At 44.4% G+C, this 17570-nt stretch overlaps 1 protein-coding gene across 2 annotated transcripts in view; it reads right to left on the bottom strand.

The window, feature by feature from the left end:
• Positions 1-1106: 1106 nt before the first annotated feature.
• Positions 1107-17570, bottom strand: part of Mtmr10 (myotubularin related protein 10) — a 43321-nt gene continuing 26857 nt past the window's right edge. For both annotated transcript variants that reach the window (XM_042698588.1, XM_042698589.1), the window contains 10 exons: positions 16494-16680; positions 15468-15555; positions 15287-15375; positions 12837-12967; positions 11648-11717; positions 10724-10794; positions 8890-9059; positions 7167-7337; positions 4547-4729; positions 1107-3892 (listed from right to left, as the gene is read on the bottom strand). In XM_042698588.1, the coding sequence (XP_042554522.1) occupies positions 3296-3892; positions 4547-4729; positions 7167-7337; positions 8890-9059; positions 10724-10794; positions 11648-11717; positions 12837-12967; positions 15287-15375; positions 15468-15555; positions 16494-16680 (1757 nt within the window). In that variant the 3' untranslated portion in view covers positions 1107-3295. The remainder of the gene's footprint in view (positions 3893-4546; positions 4730-7166; positions 7338-8889; positions 9060-10723; positions 10795-11647; positions 11718-12836; positions 12968-15286; positions 15376-15467; positions 15556-16493; positions 16681-17570) is intronic.

Raw genomic sequence — 17570 nt, 5'->3', positions numbered from 1 at the left:
ACATGTGCTAAAAATCTGTGTCCTGATGCTAGAAAAAAAAAGCTCTGCCTGTGCCCATTACCCTTGCTCTGTAGAGCTTTTTATCTAGCCAGGTGCTGGCACCTACTCACTTGTGACCCTAGTTACTTGGGAGGCTGCAATTGTGAGGATCACGGTTCTAGACCATGCAGGGTACGTGACCCTTGTGGGCATGGTGGTAAGCACCACGCCAGCTGTGTGGGAGGCTGAGATTAGCTGGCAGGGGAGATGGAGATCACAGTTACAGAAATCCAAAGATTCCATCCCAAGAAGCTCAGCTTGTAGCTCACACCTATTTCAAAAATTAGACCAAGATAAACTGGGACATCGACCCAAAAGAAATGTACTCTTTACCTGACTTACATAACTAAGCCTTCTGTACATCACCTTTTATAACGATAAAAAAATTTTAAATAAGCAAAAAGAAAACAACCGAAAATTAAGACAGCTCAATAGGAAGCATAAAATAGGTGGATCACAGTCTAGGCATAGGATTGGGCAAAATGCAAGACACTGCATCAAATTAACTAATGCGAAAAGGGCTAGGGGTGTGACACAATAGAAGAGTTCTTGCCTAGCAAGCAAGAGACCTTGAATTCAAACCCTGGTACCAATCAAAGGTGTTGGCTAGTACCAGTGCATACCAGCTCATGAGGAAAATGGGCTCTCTTCTAGCGCCCAGTTCAATGACTGCCACTGTGGTATTTGGAATCAGCTATGACAGGGACTACAAATTGACAAAACCAAATAGGAGTTTCCCCCTCCTTGCCAACAACTGATTCTTAAAACATTTACCAACAGCCCCTGGGGTTCCAGGCTCTCAGGGATTCAAGGGTCCTCCTGGAGAAACTATTTGCTCCCCAGTTTTTGTCTAGTGGAGGAAATGCAGACAGTACGTGGCCCACCGACACCCATGTGGCACCACTACAACGAATTCTGAACTGTGCCCAATGTGACTGAGTTACACCCCTTTTGGAGGGCCAGCAAAAAGGCTGCAGGGTTAGCATGAGCGTGTGAGCTAAGAGATGCCTTCCCGTCTTTAATCACTGCACCCTTGTGCATGGACCCGTACTGATGACAACACACTGTTCCGCTAGAAATTTTATTTAGCAGTCAGTGCCCTTCACATCCACTCTGTTGAACACGACCTCTCACCTTCCTGTGCGTGCTACTTCAGCTCACGAGTTCTAGGCACAACGGTTTTGTCATACAATCAAGTATTAACAACAAAGGATACTGCTACCACAAGGCTTTGTTGAAGGGTAGCGTTGAAAAGGTTTCACACTCTGTTAGTACAAACTCAAATCTTTTACTTAAATAGAAGTTAGACATTTTTGGTTTTAAGATTGGTTCTCATCATAGAAGAATAACACACATGATTTTCCGTTCAGCACTAGAGTCTGCGGCTGCCAGCACGGAGCTCTTTGCTGTACACAGCCACGCCTCCCGACCACCATCACCACCGCCCAGGCTTAAGGCTGTTATTGTTTTTCATATTATGCACGCTGAGGTGTGGCACAATAATCATGATAGAACAATTATCCAGCAAAAATTAAAAAAAAATCTTAACTGAATTTACCATACAAAAATACACCCATTTTCTATTTTAAAATAGCATTAATAGTACCTAATCTTTTTTTAAACTGGTAAGCGAACACCAACAAGAAGGAAAAATTGCTAGAGTTGAAATAAATGTAAGGGAAGAAATGCTCAAACAATAAATTTAGAACCAGTTGTAATTTCTTTTTAAAAAAAGCAGCTTAATGAAAGGAAGAATTAGTAGCACAGCCAGAATGGTGTCTTGAGAGGGCTGGCCTCTAATCGGGGTATAAAATATATCATGCAAAAGTGCTATTTGTATTAGCTGGAAGTAGCCCTTAGTTTCTAGGAAACAACTTGGCAAAAACGCTGGGTTTATCCCTAAGATGAATCTCCTAAGACATTGTATAGCAACCTCTGTTAGAGACATCAACTTGTTTTTTAAAGGCAGGTGATGAAAGGAGAATCAGCTAGTCCGTACACAGGCAGGTAAACAGACTGTCTGAAAAAGCAACCATCTTGTTTTAAAAAGGGAATAGGTTAAGCAGACACTTGACTATAAATTTTTTTTAAAAAAAATATTGAAGGATGGCAATTTAAGAAAGGAAAACAGTCAAATGTGAGATGGCTGTGCTTTAAACTTGGTGGGGGGGCGGAGAGTGGGGGATTGGGTGTGCGCAGTGCTGTTACTATGGGGCTAGTCTTAAGCGCTCACCCTGCAGTGTTGGCCAGGCTTCTATCATAGTGGGAAACCAAAGGGATCTCAGAAAGGAGCAAACATCTCTCGGCACTATTGTCAATTAGGAAGGGGGTGGCACTTCTGCGGTTTACGATAACGGCAGTATTAATAAATGGAATTGTTGGGGGAGGCCCAGAAAGCCCCTACTGCCCTGGGGTCCTGCCGTGGAGAGGGGGTTCCCTCAGCTGCCTCAACTTGGGAGCAGGACCCCAAAGGCTGCTGGGCCCTTGGCACCTTTTAGAAACGTGGCTCTGGGGATTCCCAGGGCTACTGGTAGGAAGCTTAGTATGAACAATCTATTTGCAGATGTGGTGGGATTATAATAATGCATGAATGTTAACAAATAAACTTTTTCTGTGATTCATAGCTTAATATCAAAGGCACTTTTAAATCCAATCACACCACCTACAGCGAATGTTTTAACGCTGCAGTGCGTATCACTGTAAAGGCAGTCCTATGGCGCTAGAAGCAAACTCCTGACTCCAAATCACAGTGCTGTAAGGCCCCAAAGGGAGATCTAAAATAACAAATTCCCCAACACTGGACCCTGGTCAGGTGAGTTCATGCAGGGATCACGGAGCGTGAGCAGGACACAGGATGATCTAGCATCTACTCACATCCCTGGAGATGCAAGGAATGCATCTCCTGTCTTGAGTTGGTCATGAGGCTGAGTATTGGTTAACGATTAGTAGATGGTAGGAAAAACATGTACAACTCACCTGATCCATCTGATCACAGTTACAAGAAAGGGGGAATGTTTGTAGATCACCCAAAAATAAGCCAGACTGGTAATGACAGGAGAAAGACATAAAAACAAAACTTACTTTTCTGGAAAGAACTGTGGGGAACATGACTCAACATGGTTTTCAGGGTTAGTGCAAATTTCAACTATATTCTTAGGTATAAAATAACCTGTTTTAAATGCCTATGTTAGCAATTCTGATCGGGAGGGAAGAACTGACAGGCTTCCCTCACGATGTTCAGGAGGAACTCGACAATTCAGTCTTCGTTTGCTAGCGTCTCAGTAGATAACCATATTTTGGCCCCACTTAAAAATTTGCTTAACGGTGTTCCTAAGATGCTCCGCCTGCACAGGTTCCCCACGGGAGAAAACGGGAAGGACGAAGAGAGGAAGTCGGGTGTGGCCGAGGCATCGTGCGGGCCTCGGGCCCGGAAGTACATCCTGCTCTGGTCCAGCTCGGCATAGCAGGCTTCCAGGGGGCCACTGCGCTGCTGCCGCAGCATCCTGCTGAGCATGTCCACCTCGTCGGCTAGGAGGGAGAGTTTGTGGAAGGCCATGATAGAGCCCCCGAGGGAGATCTGCGCCTCGGGCACCCAGCGGAAGTAGCACAGTTTCCACAGCTTTATGTGGGTTCCAGAGACACGTGGCAGAATAACGCCATGCAGGTCGACTGGTTTGGAAAACCACTCTTGGAAATACTGCTCCATCTCACTGTGCTGGCTGTCGGTGTGCTGGAGCAGGTCTGGCTTGAGTTTTAGTATGAGCGAGTTTCTCCTGGGAAGTAATTCCTGGTCACTGATGACGCCGTTCTTTAAGGACGATGGCATTCCTCTCAGCGTAGAGCTGTAGCTTTTCTGCACAGGAAGAAAGCAGCCCTTTTTAAAAAACATAAATGGAAGCTAGGCTGCTAGTAGCTCACACCCGGCAATCTTAGCTACTCACGAGGCTGAGATCTGAGAATCACAGTTTAATGCCAACTTAGGCAGGGAAGTCTTGAGATTCATTGCCAATGAACCATCAAAAAAAAAAAAAAAAAGAAAACTGGATATGGTGCTGTGGCTCAAGTGGTAGAGCGCCAGCCTTGAGTGAAAAGGCTAAGGGACGGTGCCCAGGATGGTTCAAGCCCTGTACTAGCACATTAAAAACATTGTTACCACAACAAAACCCCAATTGCTAACAATGCAATGGAAAGACTGGCGTGAGCGCTGCTGGAGTCCTGCGGGGCTCCCTCCCTCAGCTCACTGGTCAGGGGTTGATGCTGATGCTTCACACACCCATGGAGGAGGAGGGGAGCACAGCACATAGACATTTTAAAGACTTATGGGTTAGGAAAGATAAAATTGAGACATCTTTCAAGATTCTTCATTCTAGAAAGAGAAATGAGCAGATCAGGTGGCTTTCAGGCTCAGAGCCACAATCTGCCACCTCTTAGGTACTGCCCAGCTTCACGATCTCGGGACACACAGGCAGGCAGGAGGCCTCACCGGCTGCTCTCCCGTGCCGTTTACCTTTGTCCGCTTGAAAGCTTTCCCCGAGCCGTTGTGCACGCAGGGCGCACTCTTGCCGATGTAGAAGGGGTTGTGGAAAAGGGTGCGGTCCCTTGCTGAAAACTGCAGAGACCAGTCCCACACTGAGGGGAATTTTAAGCCTTTTTCATCACCCAGTTGGATATTTTTGCTTATAGCAAATTCCTGCAAAAAGACAACATAAAAACCATTTGAACAGGTGTCAAAAGCTGCATGCGCGACACCATGCAGCACACCGCATCCCATCTCAGGGCGCGACAGTGGGGGGGAGAGGGAAAATGCACCACGGTGGTAGTCCAGTGCCTGGGCACCAGCAATGCGCCCATTGTGTGCTGATGCAGCCTGGTGAGCTGACTCCCCATCACAGCATGCGAACCGCCCACCCTCCCTGGGGCAGAGGACAGACAACGCGATCCTCTGTGAGCAGCTCCCAGACCATCCGAAACTAAGCAGTCACCCTAGTGACACAGATCCTAGCGTCACCGCAGCTGGGTGACAGACGTAGGCTACAGCGAGTTTACAGTGCAAATCCTTGCACAAAATATCCCCAAATACCGAATCTGGAGATGGTGGGAACTGGCTTATTTTCTGTTCTGTGCTTTTCAACCTTTTCCAAATTTTCTAATTTTAAAACAGTCAGTTTGTTTGGAAATTGGAGAAATAATGTGTTCTAGGAAAAAATGTAAAGTAGCCATCATGGCTGAGTGACAGCCACGTGTCTTTCCAACCATAATGATTTAGAATCGCTGAGAAATGAGTACACTAGGTAATAGCACTGTCGTTAAAGGTTTAACAAATTTTTCTATTCCAAGTAAGTAAAAACTTGCCAGTGCCAGGGATTCATGCCTGTAACTGTGGCTACTCAGGAGGCTGAGATCTAAGGATGGAGGTCCACAGGGAGGGAGGACGGGAGGGACCCATGTTAGTGTTTGTCAGAAAAACTTTTGAAACAGCTGAATATGAAAAGATACACGAGAACATGAAACAGGGAAGGCAACTGAAACGCTTGTTAAACGTTTTGCCTTTCCATTTCTGAGTAGAAATCTATTTGTTAACATATCCTGGCCTATGGAGAATACAGCTAAGCTTACACAGGGGTTGTCTCTCCCCATCACCAGGACTCAAGGCTGCGGCCCCTCATGGGACATGTTCTAATGAGGTAGCAGGCCTGGCCTCCTGGCCCCCGCACTGTGTGTGTGCAGGGGTGGACCAGCATGGACCGGGGGCACTGAAGGGGCAGGGTGGAGAGAGCCGGGAGAGGCAGAGCCAGAGAGGGTAAGCTGGAAAAGAAGCAGGGCAGAAAAACAATGACTGTACGTGAGAATGGAAGTGAGTATTTTAGGAGCAAGGCCTCTGGAACCTCTGGGACTCGGTTCTGCATTTAGCAAGAGAAGCCTAGAATAAAGTGTACAAAGATGTCCTTCCCAAGCTATCCAATCTAAAGCGCTCTCAGAGACAGGTGCAGTGCTCTGAGCCCCTGCTCACGCAGGGGAAGCAGCCCTCTGCCTTCTGCGGCTGGCCCCCACGCTGAGACAAGGGCTGCCCCGCCTGCCTCGTGACTTGTTTTCTGCCCTCGTAACCATACCCAGGCCCCTTCTTTGGGATCCCCTCCCTGCTGCCGTAGCCGAACACATCTGGAATAAGATGCTTATTGCCACATAGTCTACAACTGCATCTTGCACAATGAAACCAAAAGGGAGACTGGAGATGGGTGGGGCCACCACACAGAGGAAGAACCTGGGCTTCAGGCTTAGCCCGGGAGGACTAAGGCCTAGCAGTTTTTAAAACTCAGGGTCCATGCTTAGGTCTCAATGCTAAGGCAATAATGCCTTCTACGACAGTCTCCATCAGGCTGGCATGGCTGCCTCTGGCTCTCTCTGGAGTCTCAGCAACACTTCTGCATTCTTTCTCACAGTTAGTTCACTCAAATGAGACAGAACTTGTGGTGTGTAGAAACTTGGCACACATGGAGAGGCTGCTCCCAAGACTGGCCTGATAGTCTCCCCACGCCTTCCTGACTCTACCTATAGGCCCATGAATTGTCATCAGAAACAATCCAAACCATGTGACACAAGCGACTCTGAGAATACGCAGTGAGTATCTGCAGAGAATTTCAGTGTCATACTAAGTCTTTGTCTATAAACTTCTGCTCCACAACTCCTGAACAAAAATAAACTTGCTTCGAACAACTTTATTCCACTGATCCACTGTAATACTCCACTAAAATAAGTATCTTCAATTTTTCAAAATTAACCAACAACTCAAATATATGAATATAAATCCAAAAGCACAATGCTTAAGGTAGTTAGAGTAATATTCATTTTTAAAAACATTTTTTGCAGGACTTGGGGCTTGAACTCAGGGCCTGGGTACTGTCCTCGAGTCTCTGTGCTCAAGGCTATACCATTTGAACCACAGGACTACTTCTGGCTTTTTGAGTAGCTTATTGGAGATAAGAGAGAGCCTCATGGGCTTTTATGACTGGGCTGGCTTTGAACCACAATCCTTAGATCTCAGCCCTCCTGAGTATTGAATAATTTGGATAGCCCTTTTCTATATGCAATTAACTATGCATTAATGATAGCTCCAGGCTGTCACTTACTGTGCTCTGCTTCACCCGCTGGTGAGGACAGTTGAACAGGAAGGTGCCGAACAGTGGGATCCAGGTGCTGTCATACAGCACCGCCAAGTAGGTCTCGGAGAACTCGAAGGCAGCTGGATGCTGCTCTAAGAGCTGCCACGTGGCATCCAAGAAGAGCAGAAACAAGGGAGACTGGTAACACAGACAGGCAGGGGTTATTTAATGCTGTCCCAGGTGTACATTTTAGTTTCAAATATATTGCTGATGCTAAGAGGCATGTGCAATCAGAACTACCCACCCAACTTTTATTTGCCTAACAGGAGTGAAAAGAAGTGGTCAAGCAAATAGGTGATTAGCACATTGCCTTATACAAATAGGGAAGAGCAAAGATGTACTGAAGCATATCCTGAAAACAGTTTCTCAGCACATACAACACAGTGCTCAACCAAATTGTAATTTCTGGCTGATCCCGTAGGCTCGGCATCCCCAAAGATCCTGTGATCCCAGAAAGCAGCCAACATGACGGAAGCCCAGGGGCGGGAGCTGCCGACAACTCTTGCCATGCTCTACCACAAGGTCCTAGAAGACACCAGCATCTTCTGGATAGATCCAGCAGCCTCTGTCTCTAAAGCTGTGACAAAGGTGGTCCTCTCCACTCACCCCACATGTCCCATTTTAGGAAAATGTGAGGTTCCATTCACAGTTATGGCAACTCTATCTCGTAGCTAGGATTACAGAGGTGAAGCACTGCATCTAGCTTTATTCTTACAAATCTTTTTTTGTTTGTTTTTTGCCAGTCGTGGGGCCTGAACTCTGGGCAGGGGTGCTGTCCCTCAGCTCTTCAGCTCAAGGCTAGCACCCTACCATTTGAGCCACAGCACCATTTCCAGCTTTTTCTGTTTATGTGGTGCTGAGGAATCGAACCCAGAGCCTCATGCATGCAAGGCAAGCACTCTACCACTGAGCCATCTTCCCAGCCCCATATTCTTACAAATCTTTGTCCAGAATTTCATTCACTTATCTAACATTAGATCAGCTGCTATAGAACTGTAAACCTTTGGTGTGGTCAGGTTGCCTTGTGCTTTCATCCATCTCTTGATTCTGCATTGAGCTGGTAAATCAGGAGTCAAGTTATGGCTTGGAGGTTTTTAGTCTCAGCTGAAGTATCCATCAAGGTTCACACAGGATGGTGTGGTGGCAGGATTGAGGCAAAGGTTTTCACCAATGGCTGCAGTGCAGCTAAGTAAGTCACCAATGGGCTGCAGTGCAGCTAAGTAAGTCACCAATGGGCTGCAGTGTAGCTAAGTAAGTCACCAACGGGCTGCAGTGTAGCTAAGTAAGTCACCAATGGGCTGCAGTGTAGCTAAGTAAGTCACCAACGGGCTGCAGTGCAGCTAAGTCACCACTCAATGTACTCAAGGTACCAGGCCTGGTCACCAGCACCACTCAGAGTGAGGGAAACTAACTGCAGTAACTAGCAACAGTAACCTGAAAGCAAACCAACATGAAGGTAGCTACTTGCCAGCTGTCCTGGCTCTTCCTGAAATGCTAGCAGTGAGCAGGTATTTAGGCTCATCTATGACAACCCTTTGTAAGTACTTCAATGTGGATTCTAATCTACTAGTTTGAGTAAGGAAGCTAAGATATATACGAAATGCTGCATTTTTTAAACCCTGTTAGCTACTTTTATAATAACACAAAGTTTTATTTTGAGCACTACTAATAAGGAAAGAAGACTGGATACCTCTTTCTCTGATCTCTTTAAGTGGTTGCATCTGTCTAGGAACTGGTACCCTGCCATGACCCACTCCTTCTGTACCAGACTCTGAAATCCAGTAATTGTCCTGAAATATGGATCCATCATCACTTGAACCAGAGAAGCTACCAGACAGCTCAAGTCTCTTCCCTCTTCCTCTGTCAATAAAATGGAAAGAAAATAATCACGACAAAGGGAAATAGTGAAGGAAAGGAGAAGTAAACTAGGTAATTCACTATTCTAAAGCTGTCTTAAATTTTTTCTAAAACTAAGTTATATATTTACTACTAGGCTATGAATTTACTAATAACTAAACTGTACATTTAAAATGGGTGAATTTAATAGTATGTAAATTATACCTTAATAAACTGTGGCAGATCAGGACTGAATACTAGCCTTCTTGAGAGGGAGAGATTTAGAGAACTGAGGTTCAAAACCAACTGAGGCATAAAAGTTCTCAAGACTCTATCTCAACTGATGGCTGGGTGCAGTGGTATAAGCCTGCCATCCCCAGCGATACAGGGAAACGTGAGTAGGAGAATGGCAGCCAGGCTAGCCTGGTGACGAGAGACCAACCTTGAAAATAACCTCTACAAAAAGGGGGTGGGGGGTATGGGAGGGTGGGAGGTGCAATCTGTGTGGAGAGCATCTGCCTAGCAAGCTTAAGGTCTTAAATTGTCAACACAAGTGTGCACGTGCATGTGCACACACACACACACACACACACACACACACATGCACACACTAAAAAAACACTTGAAATGTGTCAACAAAACTGGCTCAGCTCTTCTGAAATGTTTTATATTACAAATACATGGAGAAGTTGGGGCTAGGAGGACTTTCTAATGAGAAGAAGAGAAAGTGCCTGTCAGTCTTTACATGAAATTGTGAGTTAAACAACTCCAACTGCAAACAGCTAAGTGTATATACTACTATTTTCCCCTCACCTGTGTTTTAAGTATTTGTGCTTCATAAAGTGTGTAAAGTTCGATGGTGAAAATATTTTCATTCTGCATTTATACACTATGCACTGGGAAAATGGTAGCATGATGTCTATTGAACTTTATCTGTAAACTGAGAAACTGTATCAGCACTAAAATTATTTAATATATCATTATCCCTTGCTTAACTGAGTTTTACATTGCAGTTTGTCCTTTTCAAATATTAGCCCAAATTAATATCATTGTCTATTCAGTTTGGTGAATTCTTGACCTCATACTGTTTCCTTTAAGTGTATACTACAGCAACAGTCAGAAAGCATTAAAGCTAAAACACATCTGTAGGAATTAGGAAGACAGCATGATTACGGAGGATGCCTGCAAAAATTAGTATTAGGTATGAATCCAATAAAGGATGGGACTTCCCTGTGCCATGAAAGAGGAAGGATTTATTAAGGGTAGAAATGGGACTCCTTTCTATTCTTCTACCTACAGTCTTTACACCACTGTTTTGTTTTACGACAGTACTGGGGCTTGAATTCAAAGCTTCATGCTGCTCTCACTCAGCTTTTCCAGTTATAGCTGGCATTCTACCCTTGACCCAAACCTCTACTTCCAGCTTTTTGCTGGTTAACTGAAAACAACAGACTCTCAGAAGCCAGCCTGGGCTGGCTTCTAAACTCAATCCTCAAATTTCAGCCTCCTGAGTAGCTTGGATTAGAGGCATGAGCCAACAGTGCCTGGCTTGCATGGTTGTTTTACTCTGATGATGTGAAAACTGCTAGTGTATCTGACAGAACTGTAGGTAAAAGATAGCTAAGAAGGATGCAGAGTCACCAAGATTGACTGGCATGTGGTCATGTTTTAGGAATTATTCTAATTACCTTGTAGGACTACGGAGAGATGTTTGCTTTCTAGCATGTACACAAGTTCTGCTGAATGTTTAAGGAAGGCTCTGGAAAGAGAGGGGGAAAATCCTGTTAAAAATTGCCCTTAAGAGAAACTTATTGTTCACTGTACACATTTATATTCTCAACCTTGCTATTTACATGATTCTTCAAAACAGTATACTTTGGGGCTGGGAAGGTGGCTCAGCGGTAGAGTGCTTGCCTTACATGCATGAGGGCCCTGGGTTTGATTCCTCAGCACCATATAAACAGAAAAAGCCAGAAGTGGCGTTGTGGCTGAAGTGGTAGAGTGCTAGCCTTGAGCTGAAGAGCTGAGGGACAGCGCCCAGTTCCAGAGTCCAGGCCCCATGAACGACAAACAAAACAAAACAAACAAAAAAAAAAACACAGTATATTCTGTGACTGTTTTTTTGTGGTGTGGGAATCTGAACTTGGAGTATGGCTCTACCATTTGAGCCATGCCTATAGCCCAGTTTCTGAATCAAGGAATTCCTTCAGCTTTTACAAAAATGAAGTGATGGACTTATGTAACACCTATGAAATGATAAAACTATAGAGGTGGCAGAGTAAGGGCTGCCAGAAGAACGGGATGAGGTGGGGTGTGCTGGCAGCCAGCCTGGTGGAAGTGGCGCAGTGATACATCTGTACTATAGTAGTAGTCCTGTAGATCTACTCACCATCAGCCACGTGTGCATGTGTACACACAGGAGGGCATATATAAGTCAGTGAGATCTACAATTGTACTGTGTTGGTGTATAGGTGTGATGCTCTACTCTGGTTCTCTTGGGGGACAGTGGGTGAAGATACCATGACTCTCTGTACTATTTTTTGCATTTCCTGTGAGCCTATAATTATTTCAACATAAAAGTTAAAGAAAAAAAAGGGGGAAAGATGACAAACCTGACATATTCTAACCACCGAGTACTTTCCAGTGAAGATAACCATTTCTCTTCAGTTTCTTCAAAAGGCTCTGTAATACATAGGGTAATTGAATATATGTGTGTATACATACACATGAACACATTTTCAGGCTTTTGAAGTTTATTTTATATGGATTAATATCAGAGTTAAGATACTGTCTAATTTAAAAGTTGGCTTTGAGGAAGTGATGTACATCTTTACTTCTGTAACTATAGCAAACAACTAAAAAGTATGTTATAATTCTTTTTTTTTTCTTTTGAGACAGAATCTGGCCATTATACCCACGCTGGTTCAAATCCCTGAGTGATCTTGTTTCAGCCTCCCAAGTGCTAGGATTGTAAGTATTTACCACCGCACTAGGCTACAAGTCTCAAGAGAGCAAAACCAACCATCCCCTTGGTTCTCTATCTTCTGCTTAGTCCTGAAAGCTCCTAGTTCCTGGCTTCTCACTCAACCCATGCCTAGCCATCTAACCCCACCCATCTGTGCCAACAGGGGCTGAGGCCCGCCCCCAGTGCTTTCTTACACCCTTCTCCCTGCTCCTCTTCTCTTCCTCTGCTGCCAGCACCACCTCCTGGTGGAGGTAGCCCTGGGGGCTGACCACAGTAGGAACAAGAGTGGCCAAACACCTTCACTGCCTCACCCAAGCACTGTGTTCTGTAAACACCCTGCTCCACCCCTAGACAGCTCTTTCCGGGCCAGTGCTCAAGAACTGTCACAAGACCAGGCTCATTTTATGCCAAACACATTGTCATGTGACATCCTCCCCAGGGGAGGGTAGCCATCTGAGTTTGCTCAGAGCTTAGAAGTGTGATGGTGCGCATACCACATGGCTCTGTTTGAGATCCCTGAGGTCACTGATCTCATAACTGAATGTGCTAACATCACCAAGTTTGTCTTGTTACCAAATACTTTAATAAAATTACTCTAAAATACCTTTCACAAACTGGAGATTTAGAAAGTTTATTTTTCCTCTTCAAAACAACAACAAAAAAAACCAGTTTAAACTTTCTACAGTTGACATTCTTATAAAATAACGTGTAAACTGAACAAGTATTTTAGTAAGTCTCTCTGTAAATATATCTACTATTACTTTTCCTGATAGTTCTCATTCAAGTTCCTTACCACCCATTCATTGTATCTATGTGCAAAATAAAGATGTGATTACCATTAACACAGAGCTGCTTAAGTTTTACAAACGCCGCCTGTATTTCTTGAATATTGGGCAAAGTCTTGTCCAAATCTGATTTGTAAACATCACTTCTCTGTGGATGACTTTTAGTGATTGCATTACAAATCCTGATAACGACAAAAATCCTTGAGTTACTATTTACTCATTTTTTTCAGCATACATTTACTGAACACTTACTATAAAATCATAGCACTATTTTGAAAACTGGGGAGAGAAAGATGAACAAGATATATTGTACTCTTCGAGGAGGGTACCTTATGGGTAGTGGGGTGAGATAAATAATGAAAATGGAAAGGGGGTGTAAGGAATGTTCTAGAGGATTCATTAAAGTACAGAAGGCTACTTTAGGTTTCATGGTCAGAAAGGAGCCCCCTGTAAAGACAATAATAAAGCTAACAGTCAAGACTGACACAAAGATCAGAGGGAAAAGGGCTCTGGCAGAGACAGCTAGCACAAAGACCACAGTGAAAACAAGCATGGCCAATGCAGATACCTCATGATCCTGTGTGTCAGATGACACACCCTAGGGAAAAAGGGGCGAAGAGGAGATTGAACAACAAAAGCAATCTTGAAGAACAGGACAACTAAAACACCCAGGGCAAAGGTCTATGGATGAACACAGATGCAGAGCTCTTTTGTTTTTTTGTTTTTAGTTTTTTGGGTGTTTTATTTTTGTTTTTGTCGGTCATGAGGCCCCAGGGCGCTGTCCCTCAACTCTTCAGCTCAAGGTGAGTGCTCTACCACTTGAGCCACAGGGCCACTTCTGGTTTTCTGGTGGTTTATTGGAGATAAAGAATCTCATTTCCTGCCTGGGCTGGCTTTGAACTGTAACCCTCAGATCTCAGCCTCCTGTGTAGCTAGGATTACAAGCGTGAGCCACTGGTGCCCGGCAGGTACAGAGCTTTTACCTAGCATGTATGAGTTAAATGGGCTTAATAGCCAGCACCTCAAAAACCAAACATACATCAAGCATGCATACATCCACCAAACACAAGGCACAGTGTACTCTTCCCTTTAATGGCAAAATTCTTGAGCACTTAATTGGTAAGCGTTCATGAAAACAAAGCTGGCAGTATGCAGGACAGTGAATTCTAGTATGATTAGGATGAAATTAAAACCAATCTACTGTGATTATGAGAAAATTAAAACACAGCCTTGTGGGAATTGTAATCGCTCTCTCTCACAGAGAACTGAAGGGTCAAGTGGAGGGCCCTAGGCAGTGACTTGCTTCAGGAAATGGGATTTTCTTAGTTATGGTATTGGGGGAAAACCCTAAAATCTAGCTGTTGTAATACAGGGCTGAGTCTCTAAAACTGGTTCATTTTTCCTCGTTTATTCAAGAAATATTTTGTAACGATCAGTACTTCCTGGGGCTAAGTATGTAGCAGGGCACAAAACAGTCATTGTCACTTCATGGAGCTGACAGATAAGTGAGGAAGAGAGGCTGTGAACCAATGCAGCCCACATGTCAACCAACCACAAACAAGGGCTAGTGGGACTTTGAAAAGCTAGAGTTTAATGGTCTTGGAGACTGCCACATGGAGCATGTCAGATTACATCACCGATATCAATGTGTTGGTCACTAAAGCCACAGATCTGAGTAAACTTTAGGAAGGGAGTATGGCAGATGAAGAGGCGCTGGAGTTTTCATGTTCAGAGAGAAGAGCGGATACGCATGTGGAGGGTACAGAGCCAGAGGAGCAGCAGCAGCTGCAGACACAAAGGACACTCAGTGACAGGAACCAGCAGTGAGCTTGCTGCAATGTGGACAACTGAGAAAGGCCTCCCCCTTCAGTGGCAGCGGTGACTGGTGGCGGTAGCAAAGGCTGCCAAGCTTCCTTGCCGTGGTCCATTAAAACCACTGTCCTAGCAACTGTGACTTCTACACCTAATCAGTTCCATGTGGAACTACAAGGAGAGTTTAATTGATCCTGAACTGTCTCCACTGGAAGCCAGCGCACTTCGAAAGCCTATGAAAAGCAACGTTACTGTTAGGCATCAGCCCTGGAAGGCCCACAAGGGTAGAAAAAAGATTGTTTTAGTAGAGTATTAGTGTTCTTTTCAAATGGCCTTTTTTTTTTTTTTTTTAAATTTTATTTTATTTTATTTGAGAACATACTGTACAGAGGGGTTACAATTACATGGTCAGGATAATGCATACATTTCTTACCAAGCATTGCAGCCTCCTCCTTTGTTTACCCTTCACCTCCCTTCCCAGCCTCCCCCCTCCCCCCCACCCAATCATACCCCCCCTCCCCCCCCCCCTCCGACATTGAAAGCTGGTTTTGACATGACATTTTGTACTTCTCATTGTTGCAACAGGATCAAATGGCCATTCTTATATAGAACCTGAGGTGCTATTTCCAATTGGTACTGAACTTATTTATGACAGCAAATGCAACTGAAAAACACCATTTCTCGCTTACCTCTGGTCGATTTTCCTCTGCTGGAGCATATCTTTGATCAGGGCCATGCGCACAAGAGCACTGCCATTCGGGTGACTCCAGCACCAGAGCTAGGAGATAGGCAGAACTTCTGCTTACTGAACTGGGTACACACAGTGAAGTCTAGCTCTAACCATTATCTAACAGAAAAAAAATCACTTACTGGCATCCTCCTTCCAACAAAAGAATGCGAAAAGATCTTCAGATCTTGGTCTGCTAAGGAACTTGGCACTACAAAGTATTCTGGAAGGCTGAAAGGAAGAATGATCCCACGTGAGCCCTGTGCTCAAGGCAGAAGCAGCGTGCTCTATACACCCATCTAAACACACTTATCCCCACTTCATTTAGTGGCTACACCCAAGGCTCCCAGGAGCACTGATGATTCTAGGTATCTGTCTACATGGGTGATGGGTCCGTCGTCATACAATTAAATATTTAGCGTGAGAAAAATACAAAATATATTTATATTATTTTCCAGAATGACTACTAATCCAACATGGATACTCTATCTGGACAACACCTTCGCCTCTGTTCTCTTGACGGGCTAAGGAGAAGGAGAAGTAAGGCAAATTTCCAAAAAGCTTTAGTTCCCATCTCCTCATCTTCTGTGGGAGGGGGTGGTAAGAAGGCTTGAACTCAGGGCCTTGCTCTTGGTTGGCTTTCTGGCTCATGGCTGGTGCTCTACCACTTGGGCGAATCTGGCACTGTGATGGTCAACTGGAGGAGCCTCTTGGGCTTTTCTGACTGTGTTGGCTTAAGAACACAATTATCCTTATTACCAGTGAAAACAAGTTTTGGAAGCTTACACCATAATAGAAAAGGGTAACTCTGGCTAGGCTGCCTGCCAGTGACTGTAATCCTAGCTATTTAGGAGGCTGAGATCTGAGGACTGAAGTGAGCCAGCAAACAAGCTGAGTGAGAGCCAGATCCGAGTTCAAGTACCAGCCCCTCGCCAAAATTACAACACAGACTGCAAAGAAACACCAGCTAGATTGACAATCGTAGCAAAAATCACTGCCAACTGTTATGTTTAAATCTCTTAGCTTTGAAATTTAAAAAAAAAATCCACTATAACATCGAGAACAAATATTCTGTCAACCATAACCTGAAAGCTATCCATGACAGGAGATGTGATTATTCTTCACAGACAAGTCACCTGTGGGTACATCACTGCTAAGATGAGACTTACCAAGTGGATATCATGTAACCCTCGTTAATGGAACATACACGCCACCCTGAAGCGCCAGTCCTCTTGATTTCTCTGTCCCAGTCTGAATATGTTTCAAACAGTGGAGTTTTCTGGCTGCTGCCACTGCCAGCAATGCTCCTTCCTCCTCCTCCACCTCCTCCCGAGGGCAATCCATTAATTTTGTTGGCTGCAGGAAAAGCAAATGATTTCACTGAAGCTTTGGGGCAGTCTTTTCCTGCTCTTCCCATGCTTGTGTCACAAGCACACAAGCTCTTATGTGGGACGGGATCGCCTTCCTGCTTCACCTGTCACGTCCCTCCAGGAGCCGCCTTGCCCTCTCTATCTCAAATTAACTCATTTAGCCTCCTTCCTAGCCGGCTGTCTCCCACCTACCTTCTATGGCTGTTGCTCCTCTGCCTTCAAACATATACAGGTCAATTTGATTTTGTTGTTGTTGTTTTTGTAGGTTTCCACATTTGTTTGGAGACAGGGTCTCACTACGTGGTTAGTCCAGGCCACCCTGGAACGTATAATCCTTCTGCCTCAGCCTCCCAAGTGCTGGGTTTATAAGCATGTGCCTCCATGTCTAGCTTGATTTTGAAAAGATTGTCATTCTAGTCCCTTCTGATTACTGTGCTACACATTTTTCTTTTTACTAACCATTTCTTTATAGTATGAAAATGTTTGCTACCCATAATTCCTCTCCATTTATTATCTTATTTGAAAAGTTATCTCCTATCCCTACTATTAACAGAAGAAATTCCCAGCTCTTGCTCATCTCTCTGTCCAAACTGTAGGCATAAATCCAAGTCATTTATTTACTTTCTCCACATTTTGATAGGAAAATGAGTTTATCCACAATTATCTCAATTCTGAAGCCCTCCAAATCTCATTTTTCCAACAACTTCTCATCTATCTGCTGATTAGAAAATTCTTTGTTTCCTGTATTTATTCCATTTGCCTTTGAGACGTTCACACGGTTGTTTTTGCTCTGGGAGAGGCTAACATCCTGACTCCTCATGGGAATTTCTGCAGGATGGGCCCAGGCCTGAATCTCTAGCATGGGGCCTTCTCTAA

Source organism: Dipodomys spectabilis, unplaced genomic scaffold (genome assembly GCF_019054845.1).
Source record: "Dipodomys spectabilis isolate Male_0828 unplaced genomic scaffold, ASM1905484v1 ptg000233l, whole genome shotgun sequence".
NCBI lineage: Eukaryota > Metazoa > Chordata > Mammalia > Rodentia > Heteromyidae > Dipodomys > Dipodomys spectabilis.
This window is presented reverse-complemented; position numbering and strand designations above follow the sequence as displayed.